The sequence below is a fragment of the Ixodes scapularis genome, unplaced genomic scaffold, assembly GCF_016920785.2.
Source record: "Ixodes scapularis isolate PalLabHiFi unplaced genomic scaffold, ASM1692078v2 PGA_scaffold49__6_contigs__length_1374808, whole genome shotgun sequence".
Taxonomy (NCBI): domain Eukaryota; kingdom Metazoa; phylum Arthropoda; class Arachnida; order Ixodida; family Ixodidae; genus Ixodes; species Ixodes scapularis.
In genome coordinates, this window is record NW_024609878.1 from 1,334,129 (window position 1) to 1,354,219 (window position 20,091).

Here is a 20,091-nt window from a genome sequence, read left to right on the forward strand (position 1 = left end):
CACCATGCCAATTCAGCCCTAGACTACATAACCTCAGGCAACTAAACTGTGTACAACAAGACTTATTAACACAACACATCTCACAGATTAATCAGTCCATTTGTGGCGCATCATACAAAGCTCTTCTTCCATCAGATTGCATTCGACAAAACCATTACTAGAAAGGCTTGGCAGTCATCCTAGCCAGCAGTGAGCAAGACCTGCAATTGAAGACTTCCGAAAATACAAAATTACATAATTTCATTTAAGTCACTATTACAACCAGCCGTAGTCCAGCTTCCTTGCAGCCAGCGTGGCACCTGGCTTTCGATGATTAGAGGTGACCTCAAGTTGAATCTTGGGAAGGCTCGAAGCAATAGCTAATGCCAAGCACCATTTCATACTTAGCACAGTGGATCATATGCCAGCCTTGACGTGCTTCCTCCAGAATTTCAGTATCACATCATTGAAAATGTCAGGGTACTTCTTGAATGCAAAGTGAGTTCCTTCTCTAAAGCAGACGACTTCATTGTTGCCCACTGGTTCTCCTGAAAGGCAAAGCAGAGAGTCTGTTGTTGTAAAGTTAACATGTGATACTTTACAAAAAAAACTGAAGTAAGATAAGTCAAGTATTGTATGTACAGAGCTAGTAGCAACATATTTTCTGCCTAGAGCAAGCAACAAATTTCAGAACAGATGCACTAAAAAGGCCCTCTTACGCGGGCAATGTTAGGTATACAGCCCTGTACAGATGGTGATGTCAATATCAGCTTCCAACTTGAACCTGCAGAGTCCATCAATCTGTATTCAAACCACACCTGCAAGCTTGTATCAGAATCATAACTGCTATTGTTTCTTTTAAAACATGAATTGCCTTACAACAGAAACCCTTACTGCCAGAATTTTGTCTGTTGGTGCATAAATCCATCAGCATACCTTATTGCAGGGTATGTCAGCACAACCGGTTTGGTGTCCTTTGCAACAGAAGTAAAACAATGTATACAAGCACTATAGCCAAAACATGCTTTCATAACAAACCTTGAGAAATTGATCGGTCAGAATGTCATATTGTGTAATATTAAGAATGAAAAGTGAATTGAGGTGAAGTACTACAAAATAGTTGCTTAATAAGGCAAACTTCGGCCTACAAATGAAATGGGTAACAGAACCAGCTGCGACGAGACGGGAAGAGCAACCGACTTGCTTCCTTGGACGGACGAGTACTACCTTCTTCTCCGAGCCATCGGGTTTGGGAAACACTCGAGCATTCATGGCTGTTAAGAAGCCTGTAAAACCGATAAATTACAAAAAAAAAAAAAAAAAAAAAAAGAAACTAGGCCAAAACTAGGCCTTAGTTCAAGCATTGCAGTGGCGGCGTGACCTCATGGCAGCATCTAACCTGATGTTAGACGTAAAGTATCGCCGCGAACGACGTCACTGAAACACCTGATTAGACCCTTTGGTGCACCTGCAGTTCCCACCAGCTCTATGATCTCTCAATTTGTCAGCGTGGTAGTATGAAGTATGACACATAAACTTCACACTCTTTTCCAAGTTCGGATCACAGATCTCTAAAAAACCAGCAAGTATGCCAAAGAAGCATATGAAGACATTGTTTCAGCTCACATTGTTCGCAATAGTACACGACTTAAAAATGCAGCATATGAGTGACGCGTGCAAATAAACAAAAGGACTAGTGGTGCAAAAGCATCGATTTTACTATTGATACTATCGATAGTGGAAACCAAATCCAACTATTGATAATGAACAAACTATCGATAGTCATCTATTGGAAAATAATGTTTATCGAACTGTTGATAGCTGACTACCAAAGAATAGCACTGTAGCTAGATAGCCGACCATTGGTAAACTATTGATAGTACTATTAATAGCCGACAACATGAAGACTATCGATGGTACTATCAATAGCTGACCATCAGAAGACTATTTTTATTACTGCTGTCAATGGTTTTTTGGCACTATAATTAACAGTTTTGGAGAAATTATTAATAGTAAATTTATAGTAAACTATCAATTTATTGATAGTTTTTTCGTTACTACACACATCCATGAATTACACAACTTCAAAACAGTTGCTCAGTCTGACTGACGGCTGAGGGAGTTAAATGCTCACCTGGATTTTCTAGCCGGGCGTGCGCATTGTCCTTGCCCATGTATACCTGCATCTGCGATGGCTGAACCCCCAACACTGCCGCCATCTCGGCGCTGACCTCTCGGTCAATGAGTCGGTCTTTCTCGCCGTATAGCATCAGCATCGGCACTTGTCTCTGCTGAAGTTCCCTCAGGAGTGGCTCTGACTGCAATGGGTATGTGCTCAGTGCTGTCTCAACAAATCCTTAATTTATGGCAATAGCTGTCGCTAGCTGTCAGCAGAAAACGGCAATGTTTGAATGCAGAAACCCACGTGATCACAAGGAGAGGGTGCTCTCCCCCTTGCAATCGTTCCTTGCACAACCACCCTTACTGTGATTAGGCGCCCTCTCCCCTAGAGGTACTCAATAGAACACCTAAAGCCGCTGTCACACTGCTAATTAATACACGCTACAAAAGACAGTGTTTGCTGCTAAAAGTACAGTGACGGACAGGGACCCCGCAACTGTACTTCTGTGGTGTGTGGGTTCCCAAAGCAGAAACCTGCTTTGGGAACCCACACACCACAGATGTTGAAGGGGCGATGCAACAATTTTTATGCGGAGGGCAAGTTCGTCTGCTTCTTGCGCAGGGGGTAGCGGTGACGTCAGAACGCCGAGCCCTGATCGGCTGATCACGACCCCCTATCTGAGCGTCGTCTGCTCCTTTGCAACGTCCTCTGCTCGCAACGTCGTCTGCGTCTGTCTTACCTTTCCTGCAACTTTTGGAAGTCGAGCGAGCTCGACTTCGCCTTTCAGAGAGGACAGACGAAATAACTCGAGCGGTACGTTGTTTTTGTCTAACAACTAGCAGACGCTCATCAAGGAGGGAAGTCAAAGGACTCACTGGCGAGGTGTTTGTTTGCTAAGAACCGAGAGCGAGGGTGGTTAGTGTCCACAAGTTCCCTCCCAAATACTTTTTCCCTCCTTTCGTGCGCGGCGAGACTCCTCACTCTTTAACGGCGTCGGCGGGTTGGCGCAGTTAACGTCGTCTGCTTTACGTCTGCTAGTCAAAGCGATGGCTGCTTTACCTTTCCTGCGTTTGTCGGAGATTCACCGCTTTTTTACCGGCGAGAGTCATCATAACCTCGGAAAAAAACGAGATGACAAGAGGAAGAGATTGACCTCTTAATCTAAAATTGAAGTCGGCGATCAAAGTATAAAACGGGAAGTGTTCACAAGGGTCGCGTGGGCATATTCCATTCAGCACGCCAGCCGGTCATGGGCAGACGGTCGCCGAGTTGGAGTGCCTGCTAGGCCTATCTGCCGTGCTCGCTTGGTCGTCGTAGGTGGAATCGTGGCCGTTGGAGCTTTTCCCGGGTGTTTGTGGATCCAGCGTTCTTGTTCGTCGTGGTGTGTTTCAAGTACTTTTTACTTTTTTCTAGCTGCTTAAAGTCGGCACGCGTGAGAAGCGCACATAGAAAAATAAACGTCCGTTGGTCGTCACGACTGCGACGCTGTTGGCCATGCTGATTTGATCGTAAGAAGTGCGTAAGACAGCTTCGGAGCTGTCGTAGGATTTCGTCGTAACCTGCGCAAAACTTACGAAAATTTTGTTTCCTGAATACGAATTTGTTTGCAAGTTTTGTCTTACGCATATTTTTGGCGTAAGATCGTTTTGTTTGGCCTCTGCACTTTCGAAAGTCGCAGGAAAGGTAAGACAGACGCAGACGACGTTGCGAGCAGAGGACGTCGCAAAGGAGCAGACGACGCTCAGATAGGGGGTCGTGATCAGCCAATCAGGGCTCGGCGTTCTGACGTCACCGCTACCCCCTGCACAAGAAGCAGACGAACTTGCCCTCCGCATACTTTGTGCAAATACTGCTTAGAATATATCCCTCATGTTAATGGCCTGTGAAACACGCATTCGTTTTTCTCAACTTGCAAGAGAAGTCGCGGAAACAATTGGGAGCCATTCCACTCTGTGAAGGTGGAAGACCAGCGAAGTTGTTTAGCAGACGACACAGACGCGACACCGAATTTTGAACAAAGGTACAAACACATTTATTGTCTTGATCGGTGGTCATCGTGACGAAAGATATGCACACACACATGCCACCCGCCGCCGCTGCTGACATTCTCATTGCCATTCCCGCCAATGCTTTTTGTAGGTGCATTGCTCTTCAGGAGTTTGAACTATATGCAGCCTCCCCATTATGACGAGAGAGAAATGAAACTGAAATGAAGAACAGCAACTTTTCTTTCTGGTTTTTTTACATACATTTGCGTGGACGACTGTCACCGCCCTGAGGAACTGGAGGAAACTAGACACGCACGACGGGACAGCCACCTTGGGAGAGCGGGAGGAATGGAAGCTAGGCACGCAAGTGCTTGGAACGACGACAAAGAGGGGGTGGTGCGAGCGTAGAGTTTATGGTCGCGCACACGAAAATTGCTAAATTACCCAAGCTTCAAGGAGAATGCAGGGAATGGTGTTCCACGCATTGCACGCGCATGCCTTCCCCGTATAAAAGATTAGAAGTAAACAACCAAAATAAGGCTTCGACGAACGCACATGCAGGATGCCATTTGTTTTATAGGCTTTTGCTTTAGAACAGTTACTGCTGTAGACGATGGCACATGCAACGTGTGAGTGCAGTGCGGCGCATGGGTGTGGTGCGAGCGTAGAGTTTTTGGCCACGCATATGAAAACTCCACAGAACCCTAGCCATAAACGGCTCCACTGTAAAACAAACAAACAGCGTCCACCCCCTCAAATCTAAGCCAGAACAGGCAGCAACGTGATTCGGAGTCGATTATATGCCGCCAATGTTGATCATAGCCACACGCCGGGGTTGGCAAAGCACAGAACATGCGCCGGGTTACAGACATTGTTATGGTTCGACTATTGCCGCCACTGCGGTGATTGGACACGAGCCACTACCCAAATGCTTGTTGAGCTATTGATTATCACGGGCCCTAATCTAGTGCCCAGGCAATGCTCGGGTTCAATCTATGAGCCGCATTCACATATCACCACTAGGGGTACTGCGACCCCCCAGCTACGTCATCAAGCTTTGCGAAGGAGAGATTGAAAGAAAACGCTTGCTTTTGTTCTTGAAATTACACTGCAAGAAAGAAGTTTCTTGATCAGTAGCGTTGCGTGGGAGTACACTTGGGTCCCACTAGTGCCAATAAGCTTGTGTAAAGTGGAAAACATTTTAAGCGAATATTGTTGCATGGCCCCATTAAACCGTTAAAGGGCAACTCCGCTTCATTTTTGATATTTAGAAAACTATGTAGACCTCTTCAGTATCATATAGGAAGACCCCACGTCAAATATTACGATCTAATTCCGTTTATTTATTTAATAAACTGGCCGGCAAACCTTCAAGCGAGCCAAGTCGCCGAAATCTGCCAACTCTAGCGTGCGGCGCGAGGCGCAATCATCAGCGCAGTCAATGCCACGGAGTTGGAGCGGCCAACGTTGAGCCACTACGTCAGAGGCATGTACGTCATTCTCACGTTTTGCTTGTTTTTATTTCTCAGAGCGAAATTCAACGATGACGTCATGAGTTTCTCCTCCCGGTGTTGGCTGACCGGGCGTTCACGTGATCACCGTAACACGGATGCGCTACTTTGCGCTGCCCTGCGCGCTTATCGGTCTGTTTCTCCGCTCCCCTTTTCTTTCGTCTTTTCCCTTCCCCCTCTCACCCAGGCCATCACCGTCCACGCCACGCAAAGCGACCTTCCCGCGTCCAATAAAAAGAAAAAAAAAAAGAAAAAAAAAAAAAACCTGCCCGCGTCGCGTGTCCTGTTTCTCGCTCCCTCCCGAGCGTCACAAGACCACGTGGTTCGACGTGACGTGCATGCCTTTGACGACCCGAGACCGATGTTGCCTGACGCAACCGAAGTTTCGGTTTCGGTATCTGCTGATGTTTAAATTAGGATTACACAAATATTATTCCACATTTCGCGAATCCGAAGACGTAGAGTTGTTCAGTGGTGCTTTGTGAATGTGAATCACATGGAAGCCTAAATTTTTCGGAATTGAGCGGAGTTGCCCTTTAAAAATTGGGCGAGTTGGTTATGCATAGTTTAAACCCCAATAAACCATTCCAGACTGCTGTTCACAGTCATGCCATACCTGGTCGTAACCGGCGTGCATTATGGTGATCATGGAGAGGATCGTTCCCCGAATCTGGTTGTTGTTGGGCTTTCCGAGCATGCGCACTATGTGCACAGCCATGTCGCACATCAGGTTCTGCAGGCCGGGCACACGGAACCACTCGTCAAAGGCCTTCATCATCCAGAAGGGGCTCAGCTGCCTGACGATCAGAGGCAGAGGTCACCACCTTGCCTTACGCCTGTCTCTACATGACACAGCAGGACAGAAAAACAGCCGAGACCGCGTGGAAAGAAAGAAACGGACGAAAAAACAAGACGATCCCTTCTTTTCTTTGCTTAATTGGTTTCAGATTTTTCTGTCCCGAACATATGCAGTGTCCACAGTGGATTCTTGCACAGTAAAACAAGCCAGAAAAATCGAAGTATACACATAGGAGGCTCAAAACTGAATGTGCACTTAGGTATTGCATTTTACCTGGTGAACTTTCAAGACATAGCTCCCATTCTGTGTAAAATGGGACTAAGAAACTTGCTAGGGTTAACGATGGGCATGTTTTTGCAGATGGCTGAGTCAGTGGTGGTTGCAACTTGTGGCACCATCTCCAAATAGATGCAGCAAGCAGACGACAGAGCGTGTCATTTGCTTGCTACGCCCATCAGGAGAGGGCACCACAACTAACAACCGTCGCCAACTTGGCTGTCTGCGAACATGTCTGCCGTTGAGCCTTGCAAGTTTGTAGGTCTCACTGTTCGCAAAATTGGAATTAAATGTCTCGATATTTCACTAGGTGAAATGCACATTTGGTGAAAGTCTGAGCTATCAAAGTGCATGCACCAATTTTTCCGGCTGGTTTTTGCAGCACCAGGAGCCATTGTGGACACCTTATTTGTCACTCTGCTCAGCTTACTTTAGTATTTTCCACTATAGTTTAGGCAACGGGCTAAGGATACAGAGACGAGCAAAAACACAAATTTAAATTGACAAAATCACCATACTAGCTGTGATGGCGGTCAGGAATCGGGGTGCTTTTACAGCTTTATGCTTTTAACCTATCCCACAATGCAGGTTGTAGAGAGGTGAACAAAATATTTGCTATAACATTTAGTGAGTTTTTAATTTAGAGGCACCTCAGCCCTGAAACATCTAAACCAGAGTCTGACGGAGAACAAGAAAGGGGAATGTGGAGGCAAGCGATTCTGCAATATGAAAAGCAGTGCCTCCTAAAAACAAGTCAATAAAAAAATTAAAAAAAATGAGTTGCCTCTTGACAATGCTGTGTTGGGTAGAGTACATCTAAAAAGTGCTTGAAGTAAAGTACAAAGTAAACGAGATGTTATATGTTCCTCAAGTAAAGTCGTGAGTACACCAGCTACAATTTACTCCAAGTAAATAAATAAAATGTGCTTTCAAAGTAAAGTAAAAGTACTTTTAACAATCTTTCATGATGCTCTTTCATTCCCCCATAGTGTCGCCTGTTTTTGTTTTTTCAACTGGTACGCATTGCCCAGGGTAATCGGGGGTGCGTCAATTGTTTTCGAAAATGGCGGCTGTAAGCATGACGTCAGCCACATAGCTTCTGCAAGCAATCCTCACATGGAGGGGTATCCTCTCCTAATATATGTCTAACTTCCTCACTTGTGCTGACCGAGGGAGAATTATTGAGAGTTCTAAATGCTACAAGAAGGCTGCCCCCCACACAAATGAAGCGATGCATCATCTGCTCGCATTTCAGGTGAGAGTAGGATATTCTTACGAGTTTTTTTTCCTTCAGAGTTGACTAAGCAGCATTTTGGGATACAAATTTAACAATACCAAATTTGGGGAATGTACGTAGAAGTCAAGGGTTGCACTTTCCTCGGAAAGTACCAGAAAAAATACTTTAAGTAGAGTACAAATGCATACTTGGAGAATATACTAGTAAGGTAGAACAAGCTTTCTAAACAAACTTGAAGTACCTAGTACTTTAGGTACAATGTACTTAAGGTACTCCCCAACACTGCAGAAATGATTATATAACAAGCATTGCATCCTTTCTTGTCTTTCATTTCTAGCTGTCTGTGATAAAAATGTACATTGATAACTTAGGACTCTGTCCTTGTCCAAAACCGAGACCCTGGGGCATCGGAGGTCAACATAACAAACCACTTTCAGCCCGGCAGAAAATCCCCTCCCCCCCCCCCCCCCAACTTTTCATTTCCCCTTCCCTTCTCGCACTCCTCACTCAAACGCTGGGAGCCCTGGACGGAATCATTACCAGCCAAAACGTCTCCTTTCTGGGATACACAGACATAATTTTGAAGGCTCTTGCTGCGCAACTTCAGATAGGATTGTATACAAAAAGTGGCTGGTCGACATTTTTAATTCACTCAATATTGTTGTCGGTCACTGCCTAATGTACAGGCTGTACCGACCCCCAAACAAATTTACACGGTTCTTGTCGTCGTAAAGATAAAGTATGCACAGCCGAAGGCTTACTCTCTGCCCAAATGTAGTGCAGCGGCCCGGACGTGACGCCAAAGTTTCAGAACTAACCGTCCTATTATTTAAAAGTTATAACTAATTTTCAGATAATCGCGTAACTTTTTATTGAGGTAATGGTCAAGACTCAAACTTTGACATCTGGTCCGGACCACCAGCGCTACATTTTGTTGGAAAATGAGCATATGGCGATGCGTGCTGCGGTGAAAAAAGACACTACCTATACGTTTTTTCTATAGACATGTTGTCTATTGTAAATATAAACGCACAAATTAGGGTGACCACCTTCCTGCCGGTGGAATGCGGGACCCTGACCGGGCGGGGAGGAGAGTAAGAGGAGGACGGTATTTTCACGACTCAAGAAATAAGTATGAAGGGAAATTCACCAACGCGCACACCCCGAAATCCTGTGCTGTCCGAAAGCGTATTATACACCTGAAAATCGTACGCGGCAATTAAACTACGATAAGTTTCACTCACAGTGATATACTTTTGTTTATTTGTCATGGTAAATATTTTATTAAAAGTATCTAAGTTGAAAACATAAAGATCGACTGCACCAGACCCCAATGCATCAAAAGGAAATAAAAAGCAGCAAATAACTTTTGGCTTATTGTTTTTTGTCGATATTTACTCTTATATTACCATGCACCTACACAAAAATAAAACCTTATGTTATTGTTTTTTTTTGACCGTTGTGAGTTGCAGGTTTTTTGCCTTCTGTGGCCGTCTTCACTAAAAACAAAAAAAAAGCTTTCCGCAACAACCCTTTCGCATGATACAATAGGATTTGCAACTAATTACAATAGTTTATTTTTCAGCTTTCGGCGAGCAATTTTCGCTTGCAATATTTTGCCATCAAGGGGAGAGGCACAACGGTGCATGTGCGTCAGTCTCCTGCAAGAACGACGGTTGCTTCCCGCAGTGCTTGGCAAGAAAATGACATACCATCGAGATTCACACATTTATCAGCGACCTCCGCGGTTCCCCGTTGCCCGTTGTTCGGAAGCGCCATAATTTGCGCAGTGAATGTTACGACAATGTGAAATGCGGGACTTTTTGAAGATTTTGGAATTTCTTGCGGGACGCGGGACATGAGCCCTCAATGCAGGACAGTCCCGCGAGTCGCGGGACAAGTGGTCACCCTAGCACAAATGGTTTTGCACAAAAAAAAAAAAAATTGAATCCAAAATTTTTTGCAGCAGCTTGAAGAAACCTGACCCTATCCAAACTCAATGCAGAGCGCAAGTTCGTCTGCTTCTTGCACAAGGGGTCCGACAATGTCAAAACGCCGAGCTCTTATTAGTGGACTGAAAAACAAATAGTGGGTAGACTTCAAGGCATCTAGCATTAAGGTCTACCCACTATCCTTTTAATCAAAGCCAATCGGAGCTCAGCGTCGTTCTGACGTCACCGCAACTCCTGCGCAAGAAGCAGACGACTTGCTCTCCGCATAAATCCGGCCCAGTCAGTGGACTAGCATGCAAGTTGACACGAGAACATGTGCAGTGAGCAAATCTCACGAGATTCTTCTGCAGCCAGGGGGTGCAATGAAGACTGCTGACTTGATCCTGATGTCTGGCTCCTTGAGGGCCAGCCATAATATCGGGTACATGGAGCTGCTGTGTGCTACCACCATGTCGATCCTGAAACAGCATCAGTCTCTCTGAAGCCACATAGTCCCTAAAGCCACGGAGCACCTCTAAACTCACATAGCCTCTAAAGTCACAGAATGTCCCTAAAGTCGCAGTCTCTATAAAGTCACAAAGTCTCTCTTAAGTCACAAAATCTCTATAAAGTGACTACTAAGTCTCTCTCCGAAGCAAAAGCCTTTCTGAAGCCATGTCTCTCGGAAATCACAGTCTCTATGAAGTAAGAGTCTATGAAATCAGGGTTTCTATGAAGTCAGTCTCTCTGAAGTCATGCCACCCTCAAGTCTCATCTCTCCAGAGCCAAAGTTCATCAGTAGGTTTCTTGACTTTCTTCAAAGCGTGACACAAGGTTTAGGGCTCCCACATTCAACACCCAGTTGATACATGGTGCTGAGGTGATTTTACAGGTTTAGGGGAGGCTGTATCTTAAAAAATTAATATAAAAGAAATGCGCACGCAGTTTAGTTTTCTATTTATAAAGTGAAAACTATGCATTTTCCAATGACCACATTCAGAAGGTGCCCATTCAAAGTTGCATAAAAAAAAGATTTCCTTGCTATTTTACAACAATTTGTCTTTCCAGTCACAGCACAAAGTTTTGACCCGGTGCCCTTGGACTTAAAACCTGAATATTAATGATTCGTTTTAGGTTCTGAAACAGCAGAAAACTGACAGTGGAAGGAAGGAAGGAATACATATTTTTCTCGTTGCCAACAAGTATAACCACAAATTTAAAATGAATGAAAAAAATTAATTCAGCATGTGATAACTTATTTTAGGATGGTGCCAAGATTAAAATAATGATCTTGCTGAACTCTTCACTGTTTGTAGAATATATATCAGGTGTTGTCTAACAGTTGGTCACGAACATTGGTCATGAAGTCATGACTTCCTTAAAAACTGCAATAAAGTAAAGTAATGAGCTTATATGTATCCAATCCACTTATAATGATACCACATATAATGGTGTATCGCTTATAACTATCAGTTCTTTTTAGTTTCCAGACTAAAAACAATCGATTTCTAGTCCAGATAAAACAATATTCGGTATTAACGATTGAATTTTTTAGTTTTCTCATCACCGTAAGTGGATTGCACTGTATTCATAATGAGCATGTTGGTAAGGTTGATATTAAACAAAAAAGTATGATGTCTCCTTTCTTTTCAAAATAAATGAGCACAACCTTGGTGTTATGATGTGAAAATTTTATGTAAACTCAACGAAAAATGATACAAAACGTTTCAGGACCAAACGTTTTTCCACCTACCGTAATCCAGATTTCAATACCACATTTTCTGGTCTCTGCACACTATAGAAGGATTTGTTTTTGCAGTGCATTGTTCAGTATGACGAGAAGCGATGAATTTTGTGAGTGACAAAGTTTGTTGACGTTTTATTGATTATGGTACAAGCTTTTTTTTTTTTGCAAGCTACTAAAGCCGGCAATGGGCCTTTCTCAGAATTTGGCCGAGATCACCTCGCGGAAATCACTCGAAACATTGGGGGCTCTGTCGTCCATGGCAGAGAGCCTGGCGCGTCTCCTGGTTTATGCGTTTACGTGTGTTCTCTGTTGGAATTGTTCCACCTTTTGCCATTCTGAACGTGTCCTTCTGTCGTCACTTCGGATGTATCTTTTCTTCGAAATGGCTGAGGACGACTCTGGAGGATTAACAAAAGCCACTATCTAAAATACAGACGACCTCATTTGTCTTTATACCTTGAAAGATGGATAGACCGCCGACACTGCGTCGGTTCATACCGTCGATTCGGGGTCACTCAATCACCAATTCGGTGTCACATCGTGCAAGCAACAGAAAAAGGGGCCGGCTTTCAAGGCAGAATGTTATGTAAGGAAAGTAATGGTGATCGGTTTCGACCCCGACCCAACTATCCACCTTGTGCGGAGCTTTAGAGCTCTGTTTATGAGGCCCGGCCAGCCGAATGCAGCTAACGGAGTTCCCGGTTGGGCCGATTGGGGCGCCGCGTCGCTGGCTTCTCTCTCGTACGTCCACCCAAAGAGCAGATTCGTTGGTCTAGCCAACAGTCTCACGCCAGACTGTTTCGCCGCTGTACTTTTGAGCGCTGGCGTCGTGAATAGGATCTTCGCTACCAAAACCGAAGCACTCTGGGCTCTTCCGACCAATCACCAACCTTCAGTGTGAGGGCAAACGACCGTTTTTGTCTTCTCTTTTTGCTTGAGCTCGTCACTCCAAGCTTTCAAACCGTTCCGCGCGTGTTGAAATCGAAAGTGTAGATTTTACGGAGTACGGAGCTGCGCGTCTGCGCTCAGAAAATGATTAGAGGGATTAGAGACGTCTCTAGTTTGACAGAGATTCTGCCGAGTGGGTTGCGTGCCTCATGACGGCGTATTACGGAGTCTACTGAGCGGCCAAGTGGAGTAACAGTTCTTCAAAAGAACTCGGAGTGCTTATTCTTCCGGTTTCCAACAAACGGCGGGTGAGCCTTTATATCAAACTTTTTTGTCAACGTTCGAAACTGGAAGCATTGAAATGTATGATCTCTCAATCTTTCCATTACAGCATCGAAATGGATTGCGTATGCAAAGCGCCAGGACTTTGGAAGCCTGCCGGTGAGCAAGCTGCGTCCGTGTCGTCTGTGCAGCAAGCACGCCGGTGCAACCGCGTTTGCAAAATGTAGGAAGATTCGTTTGCGGAAAAACACGTGCCTCATCGTTTTTGTTACGAATCCGTTGCTGCAAGGGCTGGTTCCTCCAAGTGAGTTGCTGTCAGAGTCTTTAGTTAATTTGACAGCTTCTAGGATAGAGTACCTAAAAGCGCCCACAATCAGTCACTCCAGAAGATTTTTTTTTCTTCTTTGCGTTGCCAATTAGCGGGTTTGTTTATGGTTTATTTATCATTTATTCTTATGGAGCTCGCCTGCAACCCTGCGTTAATTAAATTAAAATGCAAGCCTGCTTTATATCGGAGTTGATTAGTTTGTTTGGGTATTCAGCATTTTTGTTTGTAGGAGTTGTTTATAGACGCATTTAGATAATTCGATTATAAGTGCTGTTCTGTTAGTTTGTACATTAAAGTAGTTAATTTGGTTTTTACATATTTGATAACGTTTACTGCCTACTACAGTTCTTGGTTCCGCTCAAGGGGCGGTGGACTGCCGACGGAGTTTGTAAATACGTGCTTGGAATACTGCAACTAATTTGAATGGTGTTCAATAAAATATACATTTCAATGAACGTGCTGTTTTTGTTTTATTGCACTGGTAATTAATATCTCGCGAAGCGCATTTGTTGCGAAGTGTAGCGCGCGCGGCGCGTCTGCTCAACCGGTGCCGCGCTGGCCGCTCGCAGCGGCCAGCGTGACACCGATCGAGCAAACAAGAAAAACAAACCGAAAAAAAAAAATAATAATAATAAAAAAAGGAGCGGGAGGGAGAGAGGAGAGAGCAGAGAGAGGGGTAGGAGGAGGGCCGGAGGGCGCCTGCCGCGCATGCGCATGCCAACGACATTGGTGGCGCCATCTGGCGGTCTCCCAATATTTGATTTGATTTTATTTTATTCACGATACCAGAGGCACTCCTCCTACAAATGCCCGCCCTGTTTTAAAAAAGTTTTGGCCCATTTGACTGACTGACTGATTTACTTTTTTCAGTCTCACGCCGTACTTTCTGCCACTTGCGACTTGTGGCGCTAGTTTCTCCTTACCACGGTGGAGGCTACAGCTGCACTCGGCTGGCCCGGCCACGACAAACAGCTGATTTCGCTCTCCTTGAGCGCCAAAGTTGTTCAAGTTTATTGCTTTCCGTCACTTTGCCGTCCTGTGCACTGCGCGAGCGTACGGGGCATCGCCGTACCCGGGGCAATGTCATCAAACTCAGACGAGGAGACATACGGGCGGTCTTCATATCGCGAGGGCTCGCCTGCACCATCAGAAGATATGAGAAAATATCTCTTTGAACTCAGCTTTGTCTACAAACCTCCGTCGAAGTGGGCCCTGCGAACGGGAGAGTACATGGTTGGTTCCCAAGGCATTCCGTCAGGGTTCTGTCGCCGTAAGACTTTAATCCATTTTGCACGCTTTCAATATTTTGCCAGTGACTGATATTATCTGTTTTTTAACGTGGCAAGACGTGGATGTGTATCGCGGACGCCTGAAGAATGGAAAGCTTCATCCAATTATTAAGGACCTTTAGCAAACCGCTGCCGCATATCACACTACCGGAGCCTTGAAGCATGCTTTTAAGCGACCGCCCGGGTGATATCGTGACCGTGGGGCCCACGCTCAAAAACATGCTTCAAAGGCTCCGGTAGTGCGGTATGTGAAACATGGTAACAGTTTGTTAAAAGTCCATATTCTTTACACGAGTACTGGGTACGGCATATTTATGGCTTCAAATGCCGGATGGCAATGAGTTCAAGAAGAAACTTGGCACGTGGCATTCGAACCACGGATATTGCGGTGACTTGTGTTTGCAGACTGTCCTTTGCATGATGTATGAGCAGTGTGACCCCTCGGATTTACACAACCTCACGTGCACACTTACTGCCTTCCAGTTAAAAGCAGAATACCCCGCATTCACAATGAGGAGCCGGCCAGTTTACGCGGAGGATTCGGGTCATAGGCTTCTGAAACGAGAGCTCTTGAAAGCGGTGCAAAAAGGGCGAGGCATTTGAAATCGGGTGCTTTCGTGCACCACCCGCAGAAGGCTGCCGGAGCTCTATAGGATCTTGCATTTTAACCGTTTTTGCTGCTTTTTGTACAGCCTACATCTGCGCAGTGGTGAGGCGTGACGACTATGAAGCCAAACCGCGAGAATAGCGGAGGGGGTCAAGTCGAACCAGCACTTTCCAAGCGACTGAGAGAACGAGAGAGCCCCCAAAAATGGCACCTTTCCCTTTCCTCCCCTCTCGCAAAGTTGGTGCATGCGCCCGGTGATCTCTGAACAAGGTCAATTAACAAAATGTGCTGTGTATAAAAAAAAATTTTTTGGGGGGGGCGGGATTTTTAGGCATCAGGTGCCAGCTATGCACCAGGTGCGGAGAAAATGTTCATGTCGATTAGGCCGGCGTGCCAATGTCATCAGTCGCTGGAGCTGGAGGTACGGTATTTTTGCCCTCACTCAAAACTTGTGGAAATGACTTGCAGCAAGCAAGTCTCGGAGGAGAGTGGCGTGGCCTGTACTTACTCTCGAACGTTGATGGCTTCCAGGAACTTCTTGAGCAGGTCTGTCTTCTCCTCTACAGAATGCCAAAAACTCTGCGTTTTCATGCTGAACTCCAAGTCTGAGGAAGAGAAGAAAACGCTGGCCTAATTAGTAAACCAAAGGCTGCCTGCAGAGAACTGTCTCACAGTGAAAACTGTGGCACAAAAGCAAGAGAAATCACTCCTGGATTTTTTTTAAGCATTTTTTTTTTTTTACTACTGCAATGGCCAGAAATATATCCCTATTTTATAGAGAAGTGAGAAAAAAGAGCCTGCTGGAGCCGAGACATATCCTGTTGCAGGTTAAGAAAAAAGTAAGACCGCCAGAGAGATTGAAGAGGCATTTTTCATTTTATCAAAAGGGGAAGGGGAATGTGTGAGCGCACCTTCGGTGCACTTGGGGGATGATGAAGTCCTTTTTATCAGGGAGAATGGCAGGCAAGTGTGAGGGTGATGACATAGTAGAAATCTTGTCGGTTGGGTTGTATTTTTGTGTCTTGATTGGTTCTTTCCTATGCTCCCTGTGTTTATTTTTCTGGTTCGCTTGAAAATTAAACTTTAGTTGATAGTCAGCACTTTGTCTGTGCACTTCTTTCACTCGTTCTTTGTCAAATTTTTGCGCTGTTTTCACGTTTGAAGATGTTCAACCAACTCGCCCAACTTACCGCCTTGTTTAACCACCAAAATCGCGACATCTGACAGCACGACGATCCAGATTTTGCGACGTAGTTTGTTGCCATTTCGGAGCCACTTTGGATGCACGGGTGGAACGGGATGCTAAACGCAACGGTCGGAGATGCATTCCGAGCACCGCACTCTAGGATAGCACTCCCACGAGATAAGACACAGTTTGGATGACGATTATAATCCCTGGAAGAAGGGAACAAGGGGGACAAGGGACGCACAAAGATCTCCAAACACAGCTAGGTGACTGGTGCACGACCGAAAAACTCCACCTGGTCCTGGTATCGAACCAGGGACCTCTCCATTTACAGTGGAGCGCTCTACGAACTCAGCTAACCAGGAGTTACGACGTCAGTGGAGCTGACGTCTTCTACTGACGTCTAACTCCTGGTTAGCTCAGTTGGTAGAGCGCTCCCCTGGAAATGGAGCGGTCCCTGGTTCGATACCAGGACCAGGTGGATTTTTTTCGGTCGCGCACCAGTCCCCTAGCTGTGTTCGGAGATCTTTGTTTGTCCTTTGTCTCCCTTGTTCCCCTTCTCCAAGGATTATTATCGTCATTCTTGTCCAGCTTGCTTGCACCTTTGCATTTATCACATTGTCATCATTGTTTGTGTTTCCTGTACAAGTTTGGTGGATACTGCACAATGTGGTGTCACCGACGGCGAGCGAGCGAGATCACTTGCTTTGAACATTGGAGGAACCCACCTGGCAGTGTGGGCACGACGACCGACGCTCCCCCGTGGACATCGAGCACAGGCGTGAGTGCGTCGAACTCACGGTAGGTGCCGGGGGCTCCGTGCACCGCGAGCACGGTTGGCCCCTCCGCACAGCCGCGATCCAGACCCGTGTGTATGTAGGGCAGCGGGACGTCCACTCCGTCCGCTCGCACATGCTTCCAGCCGGGACGGCTTCGCTTCCACTCGGGGAACAGCTCCGCACACGTGTGCACCTGCATGGCATGATGGCAAATATTCGCCACTTTCACGGCCTAAAGGGGGCACACTAGTTCTTATCAAAATGGCTGTTGGCTGGATGATCGTCGAAGAACAGCTTTACGAGGTTGAGCCTGCAACGCATAAGCAATTCTAATTCCGTAAAACACGAGCGATATAAGAACCTTACCTTATATATATATATTGTGAACGAAGAGGGGAGAAAGTGATTATTGAATTTATTGCATTAAAGGTAGAGAAAGGGAAAGGGAAAGAGACTGGCAAAAAATTGGGACAGGAGCAGGGATCCAACCCGTCACCTGCACCTATCCGGGGAGACGCCTTAACCGATTAGACCATCCCGGATACTGGTTTCGGCGGACTCAATTTTATATATATGGTGCAGCCTGCCCCTATGGGAAGGAGCGACTAGATATGGTGGAAGACGGGCCCTTTCAGACATTTGCAAGCTAAAATGATGTGCCATGTCACTGCTGCAACTCGGAACTAGCATGGGCCTTAAGTCAGCAATGGCTGTCATCCACCTATTTAAGCGAATTCAAAATTAACAGTACATAGAGACCTGGTCAAAAATTGAGTCCACCAAAACCAGTGGCTGGGATGGTCTGATTGGTTACGGCGTCGCCCGGGAGAGGCAAATGCTGCGGGTTTGATCACCGCTCCTGGCCCAATTTTTCGCCAGCCACTTTCTCCCCTCTTCATTCACAATATTACTACGGCTGCACTTGTCAAATCTTCGCGGTTCATTCACGGTTCAAGTACGGTTCACTCATCTGCATATTTTAGATTATATATATATATATATATATATATATATATATATATATATATATATGTACATATACATATATATATTTACATGTCAAGGAGGTGTAATCAACCACCTTCATTCTAAAACCGATTATCTAGGTGCTAGGGAGAGCAATGCACACACCGTGGTACAGCCATTGCTGAAAGTTCCAAATAGGCTATACATTCTAATACATTTAATACATTCTACTTTGCTAATTTGCATTAGACAGTGCACTTACAGCACCAAATTTGCATTAGACAGCCCACATCCAGGAAAATACATGTGCACATCCCGCTGTGCACGCTGTCACACTTTCGTGCTGCATTGAGGGAGAGAGCTGCCGCCGATTGACCGAGATGCTGGATCGCCAAGACAGCAGAGAAAGCTGTCTCCGCCGTCTCAAAGTTTGTCCACGAGGATAGATCGCGTCAGCCACCCCTCCCAGTTCAAAGGGGGAATCCCACAGGTCATACCCGTCCCATGGTTTCAACTATGCAAAGGGGCATTGAGGCCATTGAACTTTCGCGTAACAAGATGCATACCCAACTAAAGTATTTAAACTTACGGTGACTGTTCTCTCTTTGTAGAGTGCCTCATCCTGCACGGCTGCGGTCTCCCGGTCAGTCTTCGGAAACGGCAGGGCCTGTGACCTACGGTGCGGGTAGATAGCTGTTGTGGTTTCCATCTGCCGGAGACGTGGACTCCATGACAGCGTCCGGCGTGAAGATGCACCCGGGACACCTCTGGTCGCGGGCCTGAGACACCACAGGCCTCGCTCCAGACGTCGAAGCGTTGCCATGACGCCCTGCAGCCCCGAAACTTCCGACCTTAGGACAGGTTGGCAAGGCACGAAAAACGACACAGCTAGCGTGAACAAGCGATCGCTGTTTTTGCTTTTCTCACAAACGAAACATTGTCATTAGGGCTACGTGAATAGGCCTGCAGCTCTTAGTTCGGGCAGCGCCTCTGGGAAGCAAAATAAAATATTTTTCGGTTGCGCGTCATGTATGCACTTTCTACCGACGATGAGTGACTTTGTATCGGGGGATAATAATTCATGAAAAAAAAACAATAATAACAAAAAATGTAGAGCCCTTCCACTTCATGTGAAGATGGAAGACCAGCGAAGCTGTTATCTTTACGACGTCTAGGACAACCTCAAGGACAACTTTTTGGACGATTTCAAGGACAACTTCTAGGATGACCTCGAGGACGACACCTAGAAGACGATGCCTAGGACGACCTCAGGGACGATGTCTAGGACGACATCAAAGACAGCGTCTAGGACAACCTCAAGGATGACTTCTAGGACGGCCTCGAGGACAACCTCTCGGATGACCTCAAGGACGACATCTAGGATGACGCCTAGAGAAATTTAGCCATTCCACTCTGGTGAAAACAAAAGGGGAAAGGCTGGAAAGGTTGCCGCCATCGCTCATAGATGGCGGTAGATGTCCAGAGTTTTGTGTAGACATTTGCTTGCCCATGGACATGATAGTGCTGTGTTAGCAGGGCAAGAACACGAGCCCAGACAAAGAGTGTCCTTTACTTCGTCGTCTTCTAGCAGCTCCCCACTCTCGGCACGCGATAGCGCGCATAGCCTGGCTTGCTCAACACCTCCCCCTTTTGGTCAGTTGGTGGATAGTATCACGTTAAATCTATTAACCGGCTTCACTGTCCGTCCACTTCTAGTGACACTCAGACCTTGTGGCCCATTGGAAGGAGCTGCTGGTAGCTCTGGTAGAGGCTGTACCCTGTCACTGGTAGCCGTAACCCCAGAAGAGGCTGGAGTCGACGGTACCAGATGGAATCTGTTGCGTCTTACAATCCCACTGTCCGTTTTGACCTGGTAGTAGCAAGGTGGACCTGCTTCAGTCTGAGCCATTCCGCTTGTCCTCTGGTCAATTATCCAGACGCATTGTCCGCTTTGTAGAGGTTTCAACAGACGTGCTGAGTGTCTCATAGTGAAGTTACGTTTCTGTTTCTCCTTGTTTTGTTCCTCCCAGTTCCGTAGCTTCTGAGATTCGGGAGTAACAAGTTTTAACAAAAAAGGAACAATTGGGACAGATGTACAAATTCTTCGACCCATTAGAAGTTTAGCTGGGCTAAACCCGTTTGCAAGCGGGGCGGCACGGTTTGATTGCATCATCCG

General features: G+C 46.0%; 1 protein-coding gene across 1 annotated transcript; it reads right to left on the reverse strand.

Moving 5' to 3' along the window:
* Positions 1-223: 223 nt before the first annotated feature.
* On the reverse strand, positions 224-18,744 carry LOC8034742. Its single transcript, XM_042293172.1, has 7 exons — positions 18,505-18,744; positions 16,899-17,142; positions 15,493-15,589; positions 10,200-10,322; positions 6,217-6,397; positions 2,114-2,297; positions 224-527 (listed from the first exon to the last, which is right to left on the reverse strand). Exons 1-7 carry the CDS (start codon positions 18,736-18,738, stop codon positions 397-399), a joined length of 1,194 nt encoding a protein of 397 aa, XP_042149106.1. The 5' UTR covers positions 18,739-18,744; the 3' UTR covers positions 224-396.
* Positions 18,745-20,091: the final 1,347 nt, after the last annotated feature.